Source organism: Thamnophis sirtalis, unplaced genomic scaffold (genome assembly GCF_051295495.1).
Source record: "Thamnophis sirtalis isolate CommonGarterSnake01/CBP01778 unplaced genomic scaffold, rThaSir2_p1.2 scaffold_7, whole genome shotgun sequence".
Taxonomy (NCBI): Eukaryota; Metazoa; Chordata; class Lepidosauria; order Squamata; family Natricidae; genus Thamnophis; species Thamnophis sirtalis.
In genome coordinates this window covers 94,278,475-94,302,729 of record NW_028261387.1, presented here as the reverse complement: position 1 = coordinate 94,302,729, position 24,255 = coordinate 94,278,475, and the positions used below count along the sequence as shown (strand labels likewise).

Here is a 24,255-nt window from a genome sequence, read left to right as displayed (position 1 = left end):
GAATGGCCAGCGTACTTAATTAAAAAGTGGAAATAATAACTCCTGGCCTTATTTATGTACTATTGACCTGTTCTGTGATGCAAGACGTGGAGGAGATTCAGCAGTCGACGTCTTGCCTTCCTCTAAACCAAATTGGGTCTTAAAATTTGGCAAGGTTGGAGAATATCTTCCTTCTACAGAAGACGACCCTCCCTTTTAATGACAAGCTTCCGCCCGGCTCCTTGATATTTAAAACTTACATTTAATCAAAATGGAACTCTTTTTGTTAATTAGCTTGGAAGCGTCGATTCCTCTCTTCAGCATCCTTGCATTTTTTTTGTCTTCGCAGTGAAAAAAAAAAAGAAAAGAAAATCCAGATTCCCGTCTTGAGGCAATCCTGGGATTGATCCGGAAGCCGGTGCAAAGGCCAAATCCGTAGCCCAAACTCCACCTGCCCGCCTGTCCGACATGTCGGGGCCTGTGCCAAGCAGAGCCAGAGTTTACACGGATGTAAATACCCACAGACCACGGGAATACTGGGATTACGAGTCGCATGTGGTGGAGTGGGGGTAAGTATCCTGGCCTAGAGGTGGGCGGTTTGCTCCCAAAGCTCTTGTGAGACTGCTAGATTTTTATTCTGTTCCTTAATTTTATTCTGTTCTCTGGAGGTTCTCTGTCCTTCAGGTCACGGTGGTCCCAAAGGTGTTTTTTTCCCCAAGAGGCAACTGGGCTTTCTGTTTTTTCTTTGAAGAGTTTCGCTTCTCATCAAGAAGCTTCTTCAGCTCTGATTGGATGGCAGGGAATGGAGGGGTTTATATTCTTTGCAGAAAGCTGGTTATTTGCATCCTTTTAGAGAGCCCTTGAGGCCACTTGGTTTATCTGTGTCTTCTTTAAAGATGTTTCACTTCTCATCCAAGAAGCTTCTTCAGCTCTGATTGGATGGCAGGGAATGGAGGGGTTTATATTCCTTGCAGAAAGCTGGTCATTTGCATCCTTTTAGAGGGTCGTTGAGGCCACTTGGAGGTTTATCTGTGCCTTCAGGGCCACCTGAGTGGTGCAAATGGTCCTGTAATCTGAAGTTTTTTTCCTCTGGAAATCCATTCTACTCCCACCCCATTCCAAGGGTCTTCATCCCAAATTGTACGGCTAAACGTCTGTGGAGATTCTCCGTCATCCCGCGTCATGGTTGTCCCAAAGGTGCTTTTTCAAGAGGCAACTGGACTTACTGGTTTTTCTTTGAAGGCACTTCACTTCTCTTCCAAGAAGCTTCTTCAGCTCTGACTGGATGGTGAAGGATGGAAGGATTTCTACTCCTTGCAAACAGCTGGTCATTTGCATCCTTTTAGAGGGTCCTTGAGGCCACTTGGAGGTTTATCTCTGTCCTTAGCATCACCTGAGTGGTGCAAATGAACAGTGTGTATCCCAAATCTATGGAGCTTCTCTGTCATCCAGGTCACAGTAATCCCAAAGTTGTTTTTTTCTGAAGGCAACTGGACTGTTCTTGTTTTTATTTCTTCGAAGACATTTTGCTTCTCATCCAAGAAGCTTCTTCACAGGATAGTGGGGGATGGAAGGATTTATACTCCTTGCAGACTGCTGGTCATTTGCATCCTTTTTAGAGATCTGTTGAGGCCACTTGGAGGTTTGTCTGTGTTCTCAGGGTCAACCGAGTGGTGCAAATGGGTGTGGGACCTTCTTGGAACGGCTAAAAGGACCCTGTTGTAGTCTGTTCTGTGTCTATTCTGTTCTGTTCTTGCCCTTATCCTGTTCTATTCTCCGGTGTGCTGAGTCCAGAGAATCCAAGGAGTTCAAAGCACCCTATATAGCACCTCCCTTTCGTATCACCTCCCCTCTGCACTGCGAAGGAAATTAGGCAGAGAGATTGTGCGAATCTCCAAGTCAGCTTTCAGGGCTGAAAAGGTGAACTTGTTCCTGCCATTTCTGAAAATTATTTTTTTTTTAAAAAAAAATTATTTTCAAAAACATCTTCCAGTAACATCCAGCATGTCAGCTGGTTACAAAACCTTTGTGCATCCTCTCCATAGTCCTCACTTAACAATTTATATAAAATCTCATATTATCAATCTAGTATATAAGTATACATTATTATCATTATTGATCATTTATTTGACTATAACTATTCTTCCTTCATTTTATACGAGATATTCTAAATTTTGAATTAATTTTACATTATAACAATTCATTACATCCTCCTAAATCCATCCAATGGTAATAGATCTTTATATTATATTCTGGGTCATTCCATTATCCTTGTATTGTAAAATTCTCTTATCGTATTTCCTTTCCATATTTTTTTGTCTTTAACCATTGGTAAAATAAGTCCCATATCTTATAAAATTGTTTATCTTCTTGTTCTCTAATTCCAAATGTCAATTTGCTCATTTCGGCACATTCCATTATTTTCTGAATAACTTCCTCCTGCGTTGCTATTTTCTCATTACCATTTCTGAAAATTATTTAGAGCAGTGTTTCTCAACCTTGGCGACTTTTAAGTCCTGTGGACTTCAACTCCCAGAATCCCCCAGGCTGGGGAATTCTGGGAGTTGAAGTCCACAGGACTTAAAGTCGCCAAGGTTGAGAAACACTGATTTAGAGGCTTAGGGGATTAGAGGCTAAAACGTAAGAGGAACAGTTGCAAGAACTGGATATTTCTAATAGAACGAAGAGAAGAACTTGGGGACACATGATGACAGTCTTCCAATATTTGAGGGGCTGCCACAGAGAGGAGGGGGGGGGTGTCCAAAAGTTGATGGGGCTCCAATACTGGAGGTTTTCAAGAAGAAATCGGACATATATTTGTCCAGAATGGTGTAGGGCTGTGATGGCGAATATATGACACGCATGGTGGCACATGGAGCCCTCTTTGTGGGCATGCAAGCCGTCGCCCAGCTCAATTCCATGTCAGCTGGGTGATTCTGGACTACTCACCAGGAGACATGGAGTTCTAGCCCTGCCTTCATTAGGAAAGGCGGCTGGGTGACTTTGGGCCAATCGCCAGGAGATGGTGAGTTCTAGTCCGGACTTCATTAGGAAAGCCGGCTGGGTGACTTTGGGCCAATCGCCAGGAGATGGTGAGTTCTAGTCCGGACTTCATTAGGAAAGCCTGCTGGGTGACTTTGGCCCAATCGCCAGGAGACAGTGAGTTCTAGCCCTGCCTTCATTAGGAAAGCCGGCTGGGTGACTTTGGGCCAATCGCCAGGAGACGGTGAGTTCTAGCCCTGCCTTCATTAGGAAAGCCGGCTGGGTGACTTTGGCCCAATCGCCAGGAGATGGTGAGTTCTAGCCCTGCCTTCATTAGGAAAGCCGGCTGGGTGACTTTGGGCCAATCGCCAGGAGATGGTGAGTTCTAGCCCTGCCTTCATTAGGAAAGGCGGCTGGGTGACTTTGGGCCAATCGCCAGGAGATGGTGAGTTCTAGCCCTGCCTTAGGCAAAATAGAAGAGACTCTGGCCAATCACCAGGAGAACTGGAGAAGCTTATTGGATGAGAAACGAAATATCTTAAAAGAAAGACCAGAAAGTCCAGTTACCTTTAAAAGTTGGGGCAAGTTGTGTTGGTCAGAAAAAAAATATGCTACCAGACTCCTGATTCTTCCCTACTAGAGACTTTTAACAGTTTTCCTTCTACAACGAGTGGTTTCTTTGGAGGCGAGAACGCTTTTTGGTTGGGGAATGATTCGAATTCTTTTCCCTTGCATAGCAATGTCCTTTTTTTTGTGTTTTGTTTTGTCTTTTTGTCATTGCAGGAATCAAGACGACTACCAGCTAGTTCGGAAGTTAGGCCGGGGCAAATACAGCGAAGTCTTCGAAGCCATCAACATCACAAATAATGAAAAAGTAGTCGTTAAAATTCTGAAGGTGAGGCTGCTGTGCGGAGAGGAAAGATTTTACCAAATGCCCCTTTTCCCTAATTTCGGTCTCGTTTGTCTCATTAAGAGTCACACCGGAGACCGTATGCAAGTTGACAGTGTAGTAAATTGCTCTGTCCCCGTGGCATTCCGGGATAAATAGCAATAGCATTTAGACTTATATACCGCTTCACAGTGCTTTACAGCCCTCTCTTAAGTGGTTTACAGAGTCAGCATCTTTAGGCTCCAGTCCCCTAATTATCTTTTTTTAAAAAATTTTCAAAACAAACACAACACGTACAATCTTCCTTTTTTACATATTGTAGAAAGTGTATCTGTTGGTTACAAAAGATTTTTGTGCATCTCTTCCACAGTCATCAATCATAATTCATATTAACTCAGGTATTTTAAAATATACCAAGATTTAATACATAACCACATACTGGCATTTCATGTACTATTTCTAAAATCCTCCAATGACACTAAATCCTTATGTCCTATTCTAGCTAAACCTCCATAATATTTAATAACAAAAGTTTTCTATCCTTCTTTCCAAATCACTGTTTACAATTTATATCTCATTTCCTTATGTTGTACCCATACATAATCCCCTAATCATCTTTGTGGCTCTTCTCTGCACTCTTTCCAGAATCTCAACATTTGTTTATTTTTTTGTATTGTGACCAAAACTGAAGGCAGGGTTCCAAGTGTTGTCTTATCAGCGCAGTATTAAGTGTTTTATTTTTTGCCTACACTCAGGGAGATGACATAACAGAGGGTCTGGCCTACTTTCCCTTCCACATTTAAGAGCAGCTTGGAAGAAGGTTTTATATTTTCCTTTTTGATTAGCTGAAAACTTGATATTCTTGTGATCATTTTCTAGAAAGAAGAGCAACTAAGATAGGGGACTAGTGGCTAAAATAAGATCAAGAGTTGCAGGAACTGGGGATGTCTAGTTTAATGAAAAGAAGGACCAGGGGAGACATGATAGCATCTTCCAGTATCTCAGGGATTGCCACAAAGAAGAGGGAGTCAAACTATTCTCCAAGGCACCTGAGGGTAGAACAAGAAGCAATGGGTGGAAACTAATCAAGGAGAGAAGCAACTCAGAACTGAGGAGAAATTTCCTGACAGTGAGAACAATTAATCAGTGAAACAGAAGTTGCCTCCAGAAGTTGTGAATGCCCCAACACTGGAAGTCTTTAAGAAGATGTTGGACAGCCATTTGTCTGGATTGGTATAGGGTTTCCTGCTTAAGCAGGGGGTTGGACTGGAAGACTTCAAAGATCCCTTCCAACTCTGCTATTCTGTAATTCGGTAAGGGTTTCCTGCTTGAACACGGGGCTGGACTAGAAGACCTCCGAGGTCCCTTCCAACTCTGTTGTTCTGTAATTCTGTAAGGGTCTCCTGCTTGAGCAGGGGGCTGGACTAAAAAATCTCCAAGGTACCTTCCAACTCTGTTATTCTGTAATTCGGTAAGGGTTTCCTGCTTGAACACAGGGCTGGACTAGAAGATCTCTGAGATCCCTTCCAACTCTGTTATTCTGTAACAATTCTGTAACAATCTCCTGCTTGAGTATGGGGCTGGACTAGAAGACCTCCGAAGTCCCTTCCAACTCTGTTATTCTGTTCTTTTATATAACTTAAATATTTGCATATGGAAACATGCAACTCTCTTTTAAAAAGGAGTTATGGTGGCTTGTGTTCTACTGGGAAGGAAGCCTAGGGAGCCATTCCCAAATCACATTTGCACAGAAGAAAACAGATATTTTGACTTGTGGCTTTGAGAAAAGGGCCCTTGTTTTTTTTTTTGCCCTTCTTTGCCTTCATTAATTAGGGATCATAGGATAATTAACTCCTAAGGGCCCAGTTCCAAACAGCTCATTGTGGGTTCCAGGGCCAGTGGGTTTTTTCCCCCTTGTTTTTCTCTCAAAATAACAAGACTTCCAGAATGTTGCAAACCCTGTTTTTGAATTTCCACCTCCTTTCACCATTCTATTGTCATGGGAAGTCCTGTTTTTCCAGTGAAGAAAACTCCCGAGTCCACCAAGCTCAGAGAACACCAAGAAACCCACAGTTTCCCTCTTCTCCCTTCTCCTCTGCCTCCTCCTCCTCCCCACCAACCCCACAACCTTGATGATGTTCCCTAGTTGGGTCCTGAGATGTCTGTAAGAAAAAAAACTCAGTTATGAGAGCACCAAGGACCTCCAGTTTAATCCTAAACTAGAAATAGTCTCTTCTATTGATGCTTTGATCCTTTGTCTAACCAGTTTCCTGTTCATCTCTCCCCTGAATTTATATAAACCTTTTTTTAAAAGAGACAATATTTGCTTCAACAAACTCCCACGACGCAGTTGCCACTTTTCTGCTGCGAAATTAAATGCAGCCTTGGGGAGAGGGGTGTGGGGGTTGTAACAAATATATTCAATAAACAGAATCAGTAAGAAAGGCTGGTTGCAGTTACAGTGTTCTCCCCCCCCCCCCTTTTCTCCTGGAGTTTTGCCTGTCCCAGTTAACTGGTTGTTTTTCCTTTGCTCAGCCGGTGAAAAAGAAGAAAATTAAACGAGAAATCAAAATCCTGGAGAACCTGCGAGGTGGTCCCAACATCATCACCCTTGCCGACATAGTGAAAGATCCAGTGGTGAGTAAATTTGACGGGTGGCATGTAGATGGGCTGAAGGGAGTACAGGGTCCAAATGGGTTGTTTTTTGTTTTTTTTAAAGAAATATTTCTTTTATTTTTATTGATTTATGGAAATATAGAGGATAACATTAGTATTATCCTCCACCCTCTCTCATCTATATCTGTCTGTCTACCTATATCAATCTGTCATTCTATACCTTCAGTCTTATCATCTACATAATTCTTTGTTCTGTCTGTCTGTCTCTCATTTCTATATTATCTATAACTACCATATCTATCTACTGTATCTATTTACTGTCTGTCTGTCTGTCTGTCTGTCTATCTATCTATCTATCTATCTATCTATCTATCTATCTATCTATCTATCTATCTATCTATCTATCTATCATCTATATCTTTATCTATCTATATCTATCTATCTATCATCTATCTATCTGTCATCTATCTATCTCTATACCTACCTACCTTGTCTGTCTGTCTGTCTGTCTGTCTATCTATCTAATTTCTATATCATTTGTATCTCTATCTGCCGTATCTATTTACCATATCTATTTACCATATCTATCATCCATCCATCCATCCATCCATCCATCCATCCATCCATCCATCCATCTATCTCTATACCTACCTACCTATCTACCTACCTACCTACCTACCTACCTACCTACCTACCTACCTACCTACCTACCTACCTACCTAATCATCTTTCTGTGTCTACATTTATCCATCCGTCTGTCTGTCACATTTTAAAACTGACCATCTCCTTCATAGAGGGATTCTGGGCAGTGTTTATTCTGTCTTTGTATTGGTGTTTGCTGTCCAGAGTCTCGACACTGAGATGGGCAGCATATAAACTTAATAAATCCTAGCTTTTTCAAAATAAAATCTAGTTCATCAGAGGCACAGAGCCTAGCTCACAAATTGCAGGCGGCTCTCCTATCTCCGGACTAGGCAAATAGCACATTTTTTTATAATTTATTTGTTGGTTTGTAAAACATGTACAAGATAACAAGTATAGGTATGAACATAAAATATGAACAAAGGAATTAAATAGAGCTAAATGGGGGCAGTAAGACGGGGACGGTAGACACGCTGGTGCGCTTACACACACACACACACACACACACACACCGTGCATAAGCCGAATCTGGGGAGGATGGGCAAAATTGCTTACAAACCCCTGTTGCCTTTGTCATTTCAAATAATAACCCCCATCAGAAAACCTCCAGGACCGTATAATCATCAGGTAGCTCAGCATTTCAGGTGTTTTTGGTCACAGGATCCTAAAAGGGTAAAAAGTGATATTTTATTTCCTGTTTTTTGCCTCTGTTTCTCTCCACCCCCCTTGGAAACACCCCCTCCCCCAGGTTGTTATAGCAATAGCAATAGCAGTTCGACTTATATACCGCTTCATAGGGCTTTCAGCCCTCTCTAAGCGGTTTACAGAGTCAGCATATTGCCCCCACAGTCTGGGTCCTCATTTCACCCACCTCGGAAGGATGGAAGGCTGAGTTGGTGAGATTAGAACCGCTGAACTGCAGATAAGAGTCAGCTGTAGTGGCCTTCAGTGCTGCACCCTAACCACTGCGCCACCTCGGTTCTGAACAGTTTGATCAGATCAGGCCTCAGAATTAATTCGGCTTGCTACAAAACGCAGCCTCCTGCTGCTAAGCTTTTCCTGGACTCTTAAAAATGTCAGCCAGCAGTCAGTCAGTCTCTGAGCAGCCTTGAATGCTGCCTAATAAATCATGCATTGGAAGACCCGCAGGTGACTTGACCTTCTCTCTTCCTTCCTTCCTTCCTCCCTTCCTCCCTTTCTTCCTTCCCTCTCCTAGTCACGGACCCCTGCCTTGGTGTTTGAGCACGTGAACAATACAGATTTTAAGGTACGGTTTTCCGTTTTTCAAATTTCTTGGCTTCGGTGAGGGAGGGGAGAGGAAGCTTTGATTGGGGACCTGGGAACAAAGGGATGATGATGAAGCTGGCAGCGTGTTGATAATCTGATATATATATATTTTGAGTGCTCCCGCATTCCGTTTTGAGTTGCTGTCAGTCGATTTGGGTGAAAATGTGTGTCGAATGAAGAAGACGTCAATGGTTAAAAAGCTAAAACGCCAGCTGGTCTTCATGGGCGCTGGAAATGGCCCCAAACCCGGCCAAAAAACAGGTCGTTTTGGGGGACATTTTCAGGCCATTTTGGAGGGCATTTTCAGGCTGTTTTTCGGGGCAATTTTTGGGCCATTTTCTTGGGTTAAAACAGTCCGAAAATGGCCCAAAAACAGGCATGCTGGTCTTGGGGCACTCCGGCTCATGCAAACACATTCCAGTTTGCCCAAAAGGTTCGCCGTCACTGCTATAGGGAATCCTTGTTTTACAACCATTTAACAGCCGTCCGAGGTTAGGGCGGCCCTGAAGAAAAAGGGAGTTACAGCCCTTCCTTTCAGCATCCTTAGGGGTTCATGTGATCAAAATTCGGAGGCAAGGGGGCCCTGCCTTTTTAGTGGCTGCAGCAATCCTGATCCCTCACCCTTGGTGACCTTCCCAGCTGGCCTCTGACAAAGTCCACGGAGGAAGCCCGATTCGCTTAACGACCATGTGATTTCACACAACCGCTGTGTGTTTTTCTTAACAACAGTGACCCCCCCAAAAATATGATAGCAAAGTCAGGCAGAGCTCGCTTAACAACTCTTTATCAAGCCAGAAGAAACGGCTGTAGGTGCCTGCTATGTAATAGATTGGACTCGGGGGGTGGGTGGGGTGTCAATTATATGTGCGTTGCAGCTCCCTCCCCTCTGAAAACCAGTGGGAAAAACGTCCTCGGCTACAGGGATCGAGACAGGAAAATGTTAAATTAAGCCAACGGCCAGTTCAGCGAATGTTTTTAAGTCTGCACGTTTTTATGCCGCCTCGAATAGCGTCCATGCAGTGTGAGATTGAGCGCAGTTAACTTCCTTGTTGCGTTAGAAAATGAATTCATAAAGAAAATTTACAAATATTTATTAGAAGTAACATTAGAAGAAGAAAAAGTTAAAGGTTGCATGATAGCGTGGGCCAAAAACTTTGGTTACAACACAGATCTCGTGGATTGGGAAAGAATTTGGAACACAAATTATAAACTAACACGATCAGCAGCACTTAAAAGAAAATATATACAAAATGTTTTATCGTTGGCATTTATCACCAACAAGATTGGCTAAAATGTACCCAAACATGAAGCCGACCTGCTGGAAGTGTAAAAAAGTACAAGGGACTTATTATCACATATGGTGGACCTGCCCGGAAACACAAAAATATTGGGCAAAAAATTGGAAATGGGTGCAAGAAATTACAGGAGAACAGATAAAATACAAACCCGAAATCTTTCTACTGGGAATAATCAAAGGGAAATATACAAAGAAAATTAAGTACATATTAACACATCTGCTAACTACAGCTAGGATAGCATTTGCCCAATGCTGGAAACAAAATAATACCCCCTCGGACGAATTGGTGATAAAAAAAACCTTTGGATTGTGCAGAGATGGACAAATTAACACTGAAATTAAAAGATAAAGAAGAGTCGGAATATTATGAAACTTGGAACAATTGGTACAAATGGCTGCAAAACAAGAATAAAATTAATTAAGCCAAAAAACTATATACAAATATATATATAGAACTGTGTATAAAGGTGTGTAAATATAGAAGCGAAATATTATATACATGTACAGGTATGATGACATAACAATGTTGACTGTAAGGTGTTGTAGAAGGGAAAAATAATTTAAAAAATCTGCTAAAAAAAAGAAATGGGGAAGAAAGTTGCCGCTTTATTCATCTCCCCCCCCCATGTCGTGTGTTCATTTCCCACAGCAATTATACCAGACGTTAACGGACTATGACATTCGGTTCTACATGTATGAAATCTTGAAGGTGAGTTGCCTTTGGTGAAGCCTTAGCAGATGTTCTGAAAGCAGCGTTTGAGGAATAAGAGGCCGAGTCATTTTGGAGCGGATAATGTCTTTTTTTCCTCCCCTTTCGCTGAGGACTTGAGCAAGCTTACTCCCAAGTCGGCCCCTGTTCTTTAGCTGTTCCCTTCGTCTGGCCACTCTGCGCATGCGCACACTGGGAAGAGGCTCCAGCTGTTCTTCTGCCTCACTGATGTCCGACTCCGAAGGCAGCTGATAACTGGCAGACGGCTCTGGCCCCCTCTCTGCCTCCGACACAGAGCCCTCGTCCGAGTCTTCCCCAGGCTCCAGGACAGGCCCATGGTCCTCCCCAACCTCCTCACTGTCCGAATCTGCTGCCAGTTCTGCTGGACAGCCACAACACCACACTCTTGCTGGGTGGCATGTGGCGACTTCTGAGCAGCTACCCTGAATTGTGGCCCTTCGGAAAATGGTCTCCCTATATTAATTTGTTCTGCTTTGGACGTGACTTTCATATCCGAAGGCTCCTTTCTGATGTTGGGGCATCTCTCTCTCTCCTCCAGGCCCTGGATTATTGCCACAGTATGGGGATCATGCACAGAGACGTCAAACCTCACAACGTCATGATTGATCACGAGCATCGAAAGGTGAGGAGTCCCTTCCCTCTCTTTCCTTGGGCGAGCACCACGTACCTTGTGGCTCAGGTCTTGCTAAAAAAAGGATGAGGAAAAGCAAAAGAGAAACGTCGTAGATTTAGCCGGTGCAAAAATGGTTTGGCTTCTGGGCTTTGCTAACTGCTTCCTCCCATAATTGGCTAGCTGATAAGGCTAGTTGATAAGGAGGAGACCTGTGGTTTAATTGCTAAGACGTTTGCCTAAGATGCAATACAGCACAGGTTCAAATCCCAGTAAGGGTATGGCTAGCTGATGAGAGCTAAATAGCTTGAAATAGATCTATACTAGTCTCCCTTTATTTATTTATCAGCACAAATAAAAAAAAATCACACACACACACACACACACACACACACACACACACACACACATATATACACACACACACACACATACATATATATATATGATAGATAGATAGATAGATAGATAGATAGATAGATAGATAGATAGATAGATAGATAGATAGATAGATAAAATATATATATTTCTCACTTTCCACCTTAATCTCTTCTTCCTTTCCAGCTGAGGCTAATAGATTGGGGTTTGGCTGAATTCTACCATCCGGGTCAGGAATATAACGTCCGAGTGGCTTCCAGATACTTCAAAGGGCCGGAACTCCTCGTAGATTATCAGGTATTGGCACTCTTGAATGTCTTGTGGAATGACCACAAACTTGGGAAAAAAGGGATGGACGGAACCAGGAACCAATTGGGCTGCCCCGGTAGAACCTAGGAGCAAAAAGGAAGCAAAATGAAATGAAAAAAAAAAGGACGATATTTAGAGCCAGTTTGGTCTAGCCATTAAGGTGCCAGGCTGGAAAGCAGGTGACAGTGAGTTCTAGTCCCACCGTAGGTAGGAAAACTAGCTGGGTGATTTTAGATCAGTCACCAGGAAGCTGTGAATTCTAGTCCTGCCTTAGGGACAAACTTGGTGACTTTGGGCATTGGCCAAACCCACCAGGAGATTATGAGTTCCAGTTCCACCCTAGGCACAGCAGTTGAGTTGGGTGATAGATAATAGATAGATAAATGGTAACAGATACAATTATGTGATAAATAGATAAGATAGAGAATGTGAGTGATTGAGAGAGAAAAGAGAGGGAAAGAGAGAGAGAGAAAGAAATTGAGAGGGAGAAAGAGAGAGACAAAGAACGAGAGGGAAAGCGAGAGAGAAAGAAATTGAGAGAGAAAGAGACAGAGGGAACAAGAGAGAAATTGAGAGAGGGAAAGAGAGGGAAAGAGAGAAATTGAGAGAGAAATTGAGAGAGAAATTGAGATAGATAGGAGATGATAGATAGATAGATGATAGATGATAGATAGATAGATAGATAGATAGATAGATAGATAGATAGATAGATAGATAGATAGATAGATAGGATGAAGGAAGGGAGGAAAGAAAAATAAAGGAAAGAAGAAAAGGTAGGAAAGAAAGAAAACAAGGAAAAGAAAAAAGAAGGAAAGGAAGGAAAAGAAAGAAAAAGGAAGGAAAGAAAGAGAACACAGTCGCTGTGTTCACACTGTCATTGTACTAAATTACATTTCTGACTAAGCAGAAGAGTCACGGAGGTGCCAACCCTTCCTTTCTGCCTGACGCAGTCTGTCCCACTTCTCCATGGGAACATCCATCACCCGTGCTGGTTGAGCCTTTTCCATGTCGATCTGCGAGCGAGCCATGCTAATGAGTTTCCTTCCCTTTCTCGTAGATGTACGACTACAGCCTGGACATGTGGAGTTTGGGGTGCATGCTTGCCAGCATGATCTTCCGAAAGGAGCCCTTTTTCCACGGCCACGACAATTACGATCAGGTGAGGAAGAGTGCGGGAGGCAAAACCTCGCAGCCTGCACATCCAGCACGAGGTCAGCCAGGTAGGGGCAGAGAGGTAGATGCCCAGGTAGACCCATGGAAGGTTGTTCCATGCGTCTACCTCCCAGTAGGTTGTTTCACTCCCCACCCCCTTGTCTGTGCAGACTTTCAATGGGTGTCTACAAGTCACCCCAAAAATGCTCATTTCAGGGCGCTGTTTTGGGGTCCCTTCAAATTCACAGTTCAGCTCCTGGCAGTCCAATCTGGGTCAGTTGCCAGGACCGGAAGTTTTGTCTTCCGAGCTTTTGGAGCCAAATCTTCATATGGATGGATGGATGGATGGATGGATGGATGGATGGATGGATGGATGGATGGATGGATGGATGGACGGACGGACACATAGATAGGCAGACAGACAGATGGATATACATAGATAGATAGCTGATACAGATGATGGATGGATGAATAGAGAGATACATAGATAGATGAATTGATAGATAGATGAATAGAGATGGATGGATGGATGATATATAAATAGAAAGGTGAGTGATAGGATGATAGATAAATGGATAGACAGGTGATTGATAGATATACATAACTGATAGATAGCTGATACTGATGTTAGATTGATAGATTGATGAATAGAGATAAATACATAGATGAACAGATAGATGAATAGAGATGGATGGATGGATGGATGGATGGATGATATATAGATAGACATGTGATTGATAGCTATAGCAATAGCAATAGCAGTTAGACTTATATACCACTTCATAGGGCTTTCAGCCCTCTCTAAGCGGTTTACAGAGTCAGCATATCGCCCCCACAGTCTGGGTCCTCATTTCACCCACCTCGGAAGGATGGAAGGCTGAGTCAACCTTGAGCCAGTGAGATTAGAACTGCTGAACTGCAGATAACAGTCAGCTAAAGTGGCCTGCAGTACTGCACCCTAACCACTGCGCCACCTCGGCTCATATATCAGCTGATATATACATAGCTGATAGGTGGTTGGTAGGTAGGTAGAAAGATAGATAGATGGATGAATAGAGATGGACGGATGGTAGATATATAGGTAGACATGCGATAGCTGATAGATATACATAGCTGATAGATGGCTGGTAGGTAGGTAGGTAGATAGACAGATTAAATAAATAGAGATAGATGATAGATGGATGGATAGAGATAGATGAATAGAGATAGATACATCGATAGATGAATTGATAGATGAATAGAGATAGATGCATAGATGAATTGATAGATAGATGAATGGAGATGGATGGATGGATGATAGATAGATAGATAGATAGACAGGTGATTGATAGGATGATAGATAAATAGATAGACAGGTGATTGATAGATATACATAACTGATAGATAGCTGATACAGATGTTAAATTGATAGATTGATGAATAAATACATAGATGAATAGATAGATGAATAGAGATGGATGGATGGATGGATGGATGGATGGATGGATGGATGATACGTAGATAGACGTGATTGATAGCTGATTGATATACATAGCCGAAAGATAGATAGTTGATAGGTAGAAAGATAGAGAGATAGATGAATAGATGAATAGAGATGGATGGATGGTAGATATATAAATAGAAATGTGATTGATAGCTGATAGATATACATAGCTGATAGATGGTGGTTAGGTAGACAAACAGATGATAGATAGATAGATAGATAGATAGATAGATAGATAGATAGATAGATAGATAGATAGAGATGAATAGAGATTGGTGGATGCATATACAGTATCAGGGTCATAGGATCCAATAGCTATAACAAACACACACTGCTAGAGAAGTGTGTTCCATGAGTTGCCAAGCATCTGAATTTTGATCACGTGACCCTGGGGATGCTCAACGGTTGTAAGTATGAAAAAGAGTCATGTCACTTTTTTCAGTTCCTCTGGAACCTCAAAACGGTCACAAAACAAACTGTTGTAAGTTGAGGACGGTGTATATTGATTTTCTTTTTAAATCATTGCATCCACTATCTCCCTTCTGCCTGCAGTTGGTGAGAATAGCGAAAGTGTTGGGAACAGAAGACCTATACGACTATATTGACAAATACAACATTGAGCTGGACCCCCGTTTCAACGACATCCTTGGCAGGTAGGATGGAATTGATCGAGAGCCAAAGATGTTAGTAGCTCAGATTCTTGTAGAAAACCTAAGCTTGCAATAAATCTTTATATTCGTTGCTGCCCACAAGAAATCGAAGACCAGCCGGCCTGGAATGCCTTCTTAGTTCTCACCCAATTCCCTTGACCGTTAGTAGCTCAGTTTCTTGTAGAAAACTCAAGCTTGAAATAGTTCTTTATACTCATTCGGGCCCACAAGAGATCTAAGACCAGGCTGTCTCGAACGCCTTCTTAGTTCCAGCTCAATTCCCTTGTTAGTAGCTCAGATTCTTATAGAAAACTTAAGCTTGCAATAATTCTTTATACTCATTTGAACTCTCTCTCTTTCTCTCTCTTTCTCTCTCCATCTCTGTCTCTCTCCATCTTTCTCTCTCTCCATCTTTCTCTCTATCTTTCTTTCTCTCTCTCTCCATCTCTCTCTATCTTTCTCTCTCTCTCCATCTCTCTCTTTCTCTCTCTCCATCTTTCTCTCTCAACATCTCTCTTCCATCTCTCTCTCTCCATCTCTCTCTCTCTCTCCATCTCTCTTTCTCTCTCTCCATCTCTCTCTCCATCTTTTTTTCTCTCCCCATCTCTCTCTCCCCATCTTTCTCCATCTCTCTCTTTCTCTCCATCTCCATCTTTCTCCCCCCCCCCGCTCTCTCTCTCTCAGGCACTCACGGAAACGATGGGAGCGTTTTGTCCACAGTGAGAACCAGCACTTGGTCAGCCCCGAAGCCTTAGATTTCTTGGACAAGTTGTTGCGATACGATCACCAGTCCCGACTGACGGCCAGAGAAGCCATGGAGCACCCTTACTTTTGTGAGTCCAGTTCTCGGGAAACCCATTCGAGCGTCCTTCGGCGGGACAAAGACCGGGCAGGAAATATTACTTGATCTGCTTTCATAATAACCCTGGAGAGCCAAGATGCTAGATGCTGCACTAACTCGCTTAATTACCATATTTTTCAGAGTATAAAATGCACTCCCCCCCCCCCCAGAGGGTGAAAATTTAGGTGCGTCTTATACCCTGAATGTAGCCCCAGCCACTAGCCCCCACCCTTTGGCGTCTGCCTCCTTGCAGCGAATAGCAAATAGCCTGTTTCAGCTTCAGCACAAGCAGCTGATTGTCGATTGGCCTCCCAACCATCAGCTGTTTCAGGCTGCAGGGATTGCCACCTCCGCGGGCCCCACTTGAGAGACCGCCTACTGCCAATTACCTCCACTAGGCCAATAAGATCCCAGAGATTAGGCCTCCTCCGAATTCCATCAGCCGGTCAATGTCGACTGGCAACTACCGGGAGGAGACCCTTCTCGGTGGCTGCTCCGACCCTCTGGAACGAACTCCCCGTGGAGATTCTTACCCTCACCACCCTCCAGACCTTCCGCGTAGCCCTTAAAATCTGGCTGTCCCGGCAGGCCTGGGACTAAAGACTTCAACCCCACCCGAATAGTATGACTGTTGCGCTTTTTTAACGATGTATTGTCTTCATGTGTATAACTTGTTTTGTCCTTCCCTCCCCCTGAACTGTGAGCCGCCCTGAGTCCCCTCAGGGAAAAGGGCGGCATACAAATAAAGTTAAATCCAAATCCAAATCCATTTTCGCCCACCGCATCTTATTTTTGGCCTCTGCGCGCCCCATTTTCTACCCATTCTGATACCCGCCGCCCAAAATGGGCGGAAAATGGGGCGCACGGAAGCAGCAATAGGCTATGGCAATCTCTGCAGTCTGAAACAGCTGATCATCTGCAAGAAGGCAAATTGCTGAGAGTCAGAGGCAGATTTCTCCACCACCACCCCTTGTTTCCCTCTCCAAAAGCTAGGTGCGTCTTATACTTCGGAGCATCTTATACTCCGAAAAATACAGTAGTTCTTAATGGTGATGAGGTTGCATGCTTTTCTTATGACAAGTTGGTGTTGGCCAAATATTGTAAAATACAAAATAAAACCTGGAGTTTGATAGTTGAGAAATGAAAAAAACAAAACAGTGTTTCTCAAGCTTGACAACTTTTAAGAGGGGTGGACTCCAACTCCCAGAATTTCCGAGCCAGCTGGGGAATTGTGGGAATTGAAGTCCATCCCCTTAAAGTTGCCAAGCTGGCTAGGGAATTCTGGGAGTTGAAGTCCACAGATTTTAAAAATTGCCAAGGTCGGGCTTTCTAAATGTATTAAGACTATAGGATCATTTAATGTCCGGATGTTCGCATTTGTAGTCCCCCATGTTTGGAAGGTCTGGAAGGCTGCACTAAATACAGGTAGTCCTCGTCTTTAACAACAGTTCATTCAGCGACCGTTGTGAACCACGGGCTTGCTTAATGACCGCGGCATTTGCTTAACGACCACCAAGAAAAAAAAAAAAGATTACAACAACCGTATTAAGCAGGCACCACGACAGTCGTATGTTTTTTTTTAATTGAATTTTTTTTTTAAAAAAACCTTTTACAAATGTTTACTTCCCCCCCTCCCCTCCCCACCCAACCCCCACCCCTCCCAACCTTCCCTCACCTGACTTCCCAGAACCAATACAGGCTATAAATCTTTAACAAAAATAATCTAAAGTAAACTTAAAAGTAAAAAGTTAATACCCTCTATCATTTGAGCTTTAACTCCTCTTTGCCAGGCTAGCTCTAAACAGATTATGTCATTCCTTGTTGTCTCAGTCATAAGCTATCTGGAATTTCTTAGTCCCATATTTATTTTGAGTATAGTCAATCCATCTTCTCCACTCCAGTTTATATCTCTCGTTGCAATGGTCCTTGAGATATGCTGATATTTTAGCCATCGGCTAGGTTTGTTACTTTCAGTGTCCATTCTTGAATAGTAGGCAAATCTTCCTTCTTCCAGTATTGCGCCACCAACAGTCTTGCTGCAGTTATTAAATGCAAAATCAAGTTAGTCTCTATAACTGTACAATCAATAATTATACCTAACAAAAATAACAGGGGGGTAAACTTTATCCTTTTTTTAAGAACATTTTGCATAATCCACCATATTTTTATCCAAAATGCTTTAATCTTTTTACAAGTCCACCATATATGATAGTATGTAGCATCAGCACAATCACATCTCCAGCATTTAGGTTGTAAATTCGGATACATAGAGGCCAGTTTTTTAGGATCTAAGTGCCATCTATAAAACATCTTATAAAAGTTTTCTCTCAAATGTTGGGCTTGTGTAAATTTTACATTTCTTACCCAGATTCTTTCCCATGTATCCAACTTTATTGGTTCTTCAAAATTTTGTGCCCATTTTATCATACAGTCTTTAACTAATTCTGTTTCCGAATCCATTTCTATTAATACATTATATAGTCTCTTTATATGCATTGGACTCTGATCTCTAATTTGTTTTAATAAATTATCCTTGTCTTGCATAAAACCAATTTTTTGATCTTTTTTTCCATCTGGCCTCTAACGGCCCATACTGAAACCATGTTTGAATTGCCTTTTCCAGTCAAGAAATTGCTATAAAGTCGCTGCCCTTGCCTCCTACGCCCTCTACTGGAGACTTGTTAACGCAAGAATTTCTTTTTGAAACCCTTAAAAATTTCAGACAGGAAATCAATCAACTTATTTCGGATTTATATGATAAATTTGATGCCAAAATTCCTCAAACAAAGGAGGATATGATCGGAATTATGACAGTTATGACAGACTATATTGCTGGAATGGAGGATAAATTGGAACTTTTGGAAGAAACCAATTCTAATTTGACATCTAAAATTCAAACGTTACAACAGGAATTGCCTTTTCCAGTCGTATGTTTTGCTTCCTTTGGCCCCGAGAAATTCCCGCCAGGGCTCATCATCTTCCTTTCTCGTCTTTCCAGACCCAATTGTGAAGGACCAGGCTCGGATGAACTCAGCCAGCCTGCCAGGAAGCAGCACACCTGTGAGCAGCGCTGGGATGCTGTCAGGTGAGTCCCTCTGGGATGCTGCCGTAAGAAATGGGCTGGGTCTCCCACGAGCCATTTGGTTGTGCTGCTTGCACTCCTTGGCAGGGAAAGACACTGCACATATAAGCAAACCCCCTTCTCTTCTGGCACTGATGATGGTCACCAGTTGGGTGATGAAATGTTTGCAAGAGAACAAACCAAGCTCAGAGAGCACCAAGGACCCCTCAGTCCTCCTCCCCTCCTCTCTGCAAACCCCCACTCCCTTCTAGCACTGATGATGGTCCCTAGTTGGGTCATGAAACGTCTACAGTGGTCCAGAATGCGGCTGCGCGGGTTGTCATGGGGGCACCTAGGTGCTCCCATGTTACACCCCTTTTAGGCGGCCTGCACTGGTTGCCGGTTGTCTTCCGGGTGCGATTCAAGGTACTAATGATGACCTTTAAAGCGCTCCACGGCTTAGGCCCAGGGTACCTGCGAGACCACCTACTGCCACCGGTAGCCTCCCACTGTCCAGTGCGATCCCACAGAGTTGGCCTCCTCAGGGTGCCGTCGGCCAGACAGTGTCAGCTAGTGAACCCCAGGGGGAGAGCCTTCTCTGTGGGAGCCCCTTCCCTCTGGAATGAGCTGCCCCCGGAGCTTCGCATAATCCCCGACCTCCGGTCCTTCCGACGCGCCCTAAAAAGTTGGCTTTTCCAGCAAGCCAGCCTGGCCTGAACAAAACAAATCAAAGTATTGATTATTGTTAATTTTAATTTGAATTTTTTTAAAAAAAATCTCATTGTCAATTTTAATTCGGTTTGGGATATTCTATTTAATTTTTTTTAAACTTTTGTATTATGTGTTTCTTTTAATGTTGTACGCCGCCCTGAGTCCTTGGGAGAAGGGCGGCATATAAATCTAATAAACCTAAACCTACAAGAAAACTACCAAGCTCAGAGAGCAGCAAGCACACCAGAGGCCATTCTCATTGAGGAGGGGGGGGGGACAACTAAATTACCCTCTCGGGGTCAGTAATTTTCTCCTTTTCTCTCCCCTCCCAGGAATTTCTTCAGTGGCGACGTCTTCCCCCCTCGGACCTCTAGCCGGCTCCCCCGTGATTGCCACTGCCAACCCACTGGGAATGCCAGTACCTGCTGCCGCGGGGGCTCAGCAATAAAGGACACCCCCCCTCCCCTCCCACTGTCTCCCAGACGCCGGACTGGAGCCACCCTAGGGCTGAGGGTCCTCCTCCAACTCACACCCCCCCTCCACAGCCTCTTGTAGCCAACGTGGGGAGGGGGGGGAAGGAAAGAGAGACAGGAGGAGCCACATCGGACCCGTCGCTGGTGGATCGACTCGTTCCTCCCGTCACGTCATCATATGTATCTCCCTCTCCCCCCAACCTCCCTCGCCCTCGGATTATATATATAAGATATGGATGGATCTTCTCACGCCGAATCTCCTCCTTCCCCAGGCCTGCCTTTTTTTTTTACTTGAACGTTTTGTAACTCAGAGGAAACCCCTGGCAAAAAACAAAACCACCACAAAAACCATCCATCCGCGGGGCGTTTCACGGACCCTTTCTCGTCTGTTCCCGCTCGCGTCCTCCCCGGAGACTCTGCATAAGTGAGGACGCCGGTTCTTCCTCATCTCGGTTTCTCTCGTCCTTACGACTCGCCGATGCCTCTTCTCCCCCACCTCCTCCCCCTTTGCAGGGGAATGTCATGCCTCTATCACCAGCCCGCCCGCACCATCCCTGTTGAGTTTCCAGCCTTGGAAAGCTAGCCGGCCAGAACGGGAGCCCATCGTGGGGCATCTCGGAAGCCACGTAGCCGTGGTCCTGCAGCGGCTCGGAACAGACTCGGTTTGCAGGGCGGGAAAAAAAAGGACAAAACGGTCCATTATCTGATGGGATTGTCTTCTCCTCATCGTCATCCAAAGCCTCCAGGACTCGCCTGCCGATCCGTACCTCCTCAAAAAATAGCATCTGGCCTCGCCGCCAAGCTCTTCCCCGTAATGTCCTCTGGAATTCTGGAAAAATCCCGAATTTTTTCACCATCTGTTTTTCCTGGAAAGAAAATCCTAATTTTTCACCGGTTTTTCCTGGGGAAAAAAATTCTATTTTTTTTCACCTGTTTTTCCTTTTCTTTTCCTTTAAAAAAAACAAAACACCACCTCAAACTTCTAACAGATCTTGGAAAGAAAAAAGAAATAACATGAACGGATCCAGGGCTGCTCGCTTGCCCTGCCTTACCCTCCCATATATATATATATATATATATTTCGCCATGTGGTTGAGAGGTGTGTGCTTGTCTGTGTTACTTAGAGGCAGCTGGCGGAGAGAAAATTGTCGAGGAAAATAAAAAGGTGTGTGAAACACCGCAAAACGCAAAAAACAAAAACAAAACCAGGCCAGCTTGTAAGAGGACGGGACCCGCTCCCTGTGTGATTGTGTGTCTGTCTACTACACACACCCTCACCGAAACGCAGAGGCCTCTTGTAAGGTAAATGGGTCTCGCTCTTCCTTCTGCTGAAATGCCCGACGTCAGAAATTCCCGGCTGTAAATATGAAAACTTATTTTCCTTTTTTTAATTTATCAAAGGTTAGGTTTAACGTCACCCGCGCGGAGGCTCTCTCTTTGGGCCAGTATCAAAACGTTTTACAATGACGTTGCAGCCTCTCAATCCCTGGAATTGGAGCTTCGGACCAGGAGGCTGGGTTTGTGTGTGCGTGTGTGTGTTTGTGTTTGGGGTGTGTGTGTGTGTGTCCGTCCCGAAACTGGTTCTCCCCATTCCCGTTTCGGCACCTCGTCCAGGATTCGGTGGCCACCGCAACCCCGTGCTCGGAAGCCTTACAAGAAGCGTGCTCAAAAAAAAGCCAAAATTTCGCTGGGGTTTTGGGGGGGGGCTGTGTTTTTTCTCTCGCTGTGCTGGGACGTCGAAGGGCAGGATGGAAGCCCTTTCCCCATCTCTTTCCGAGCCACCGGGGATCTTTGCAAGCCCCATCAGATCCTCTGTGAACATGTCCGTTGAGGGAGGAGGCTCATCGCTATGCGTGGCCTGCTAACAATCTCGGCGAGGCCTCGAGTTTCACGATAATATGCAACTTTTGGAAATTTGGAATTTGGGGGGGGGCATGTTCGTGTTTGTCGGAGCGGGACCCCGGTGTCGGAGCAGGAAGCAATAGCACGAGACACCTCCCCTCTTCTCGGTTTCCTCGTCTCCTTAGCGGATGAGAAAGGACTTCCGGATGCCCGCCGGCAGGAGATTTCCCACGGTGGCGCCTGCGAGAAATTGGGAAAGGCAGCATAGGTGTGCCTAGATTTTGCACTAGGACTGCTCCCCTCCGGAGGGCTCCGGAGATGGGGGATCGACTCGACGCTTGGCTTTCTTCTTTTGATCTTTGACTTTGGCAAGCAGCCGCGTGCTTCCTAGGAATCAAGGGTGCCGGGTGCGAGGTGACGAGGATTTAAGGAGGGGGAGGGGAGCAGTATCCATCCACGCTAACCCAAGATGGAAATATCGAGGTTGAGGAGTTGATGTAAAGCAGGCGTTTCTCGATTTTTTTTGGCCCCTTTTAAAGATGCGTGGACTTCAGCTCCCAGAATTCCCTGGGAGTTGGAAGTCCACGCCTTTTAAAGGGGTAGGAGTCGAAAAAACAACAACGCCGGTCTCAACTTTCTTCCCGGTGCTTATCCTGGCCTTGCAGCCCAAAAGAAAAAAACCTGCAGATTGTAACAACATCTGTGTTGTAAATTACCTCATCTGTATACGTCGTATCAGAACACTTTTTTTAAATTACTCAGCACTTCCTGGGGATCTGGGTGGAGATATATCGGTAATATATATATTTTCTCCTTTTTTTCTCGGGAAAAAGGGTGGGGGAAAGCTGGCACTGTGCAAGATGGCAGGGGAGGAAAAAAAAAAAAGGAAAAGAAACGCCAGTATAAATAGTCCTGTTTGCAAATTTGAATTTTTTTTTTAAACGAAAGATCTTTGTTTGAAGTGATCTTTTTTTTATCATTATTTTGTTGAGAACTTTAGATTCGTTTTTATTTTCTCTTCTTTTCTCTCTCTTTCTGGATTTACCTGAATGGAATTGTAGTGTCACTATTTGAAACTAACCCTTAATTGTGCTGAGAGGTTGTGCCATGGAGGTCTTTAATTTTTTTAAAAATAAAATCATTGAAACGAAAAGGTCTGGTGAGTTCACAGTCTTAAATATATATATGTGTGTGTGTGTGTTTGTTCGTTTGTTTTTGTTTTTATTTTTTATTTGTGCTGATAAATAAATAAAGGGAGACTACTATAGATCTATTTCAAGATGAGAGCTATTTAGCTCTCATCAGCTAGCCGTACCCTTACTGGGATTAGAACCTGGGCTATATTACATACTAGGCAGACATCTTAGCCATTAGGACTCTTGTGACGAGCCGATTGACAGTTGATGGAAGCAGTTAGCTTCCTCCCATAATTGGGGCTTACCAGGGGTTGTAAAAATCTAATAGATAGATAGATAGATAGATAGATAGATAGATAGATAGATAGATAGATAGATAGATAGATAGATAGATTAGATAGATTAGATAGATAGATAGATAGGTAGGTAGGTAGGTAGGTAGGTAGGTAGATGATAGGTAGATGATAGGTAGGTAGATAGATGATCGAGAGATAGAGATAGAGATAGATAGATATAGATAGATAGATAGATAGAGATAGATAGATAGATAGAGAGATTAGATATAGATAGGTAGATATAGATATAGATAGATAGAGATAGATAGATAGATAGATAGATAGATAGATAGATAGATAGATAGATAGATAGATAGATATAGATATAGATATAGATATATATCTTAACTCCTAGGACTTGAAAAGCTGCTTTTGGATGTGTTGGTTGCTGGTACTATTTGCTTACGACATAGAGTACAACAGTGATGGCGAACTTTTTCAGCACCAAGTGTGGGCTGAAGAGCCGAAAACTCAAAGACCAGCCTGTTTTTTGGCCATTTTTCGAGCTGTTTTCAGACTGTTTCCTGGGTGGTTTTCAAGCTTTTTCCAGGCCATTTTGGGTCACTTTTTGGATTGTTTTGGACCCAAAAAAACAGTCCACAACTCCTGAAAAGGACCCAACAAACAGCGTGGTTTTGGGTCATTTTTTTTTGTAAATTTTGTTTTATTTATTTTCAAAACAAACATACAAATCCTCCTTTACATACTGTAGAAAGTGTATCAGCTGGTTACAAAAGGCTTTTGTGCATCTCTTCCACCGTCATCAAATATAATTCATATTAATTCAAATATCTTAACTCAAATATTTATTATATTACCATCATCGTGCCTCCACTTTTATTTGACTATAGT

The 24,255-nt window shown here is 43.5% G+C and overlaps 1 protein-coding gene across 1 annotated transcript; it reads left to right on the top strand.

The window, feature by feature from the left end:
- Nucleotides 1–377: 377 nt before the first annotated feature.
- Nucleotides 378–21,247, top strand: CSNK2A1 (casein kinase 2 alpha 1). Its single transcript, XM_087720639.1, has 12 exons — nt 378–548; nt 3,745–3,856; nt 6,386–6,487; nt 8,325–8,375; nt 10,342–10,401; nt 10,961–11,044; nt 11,597–11,707; nt 12,777–12,878; nt 14,907–15,007; nt 15,689–15,837; nt 18,844–18,930; nt 19,950–21,247. The coding sequence occupies exons 1-12, from the start codon at nt 448–450 to the stop codon at nt 20,063–20,065; spliced, it is 1,176 nt and encodes a 391-aa protein (XP_087576765.1). The 5' UTR covers nt 378–447; the 3' UTR covers nt 20,066–21,247.
- The last annotated feature ends 3,008 nt before the right edge of the window (nt 21,248–24,255 follow it).

Excerpts from the sequence above, each read along its gene's own strand:
- CSNK2A1 (XM_087720639.1), top strand. The coding sequence starts at position 448 with ATGTCGGGGCCTGTGCCAAGCAGAGCCAGAGTTTACACGGATGTAAAT. Across the intron at positions 8,376-10,341 it reads TGAACAATACAGATTTTAAG|CAATTATACCAGACGTTAAC; the intron begins GTACGGTTTTCC and ends CATTTCCCACAG. Across the intron at positions 11,045-11,596 it reads TTGATCACGAGCATCGAAAG|CTGAGGCTAATAGATTGGGG; the intron begins GTGAGGAGTCCC and ends CTTCCTTTCCAG.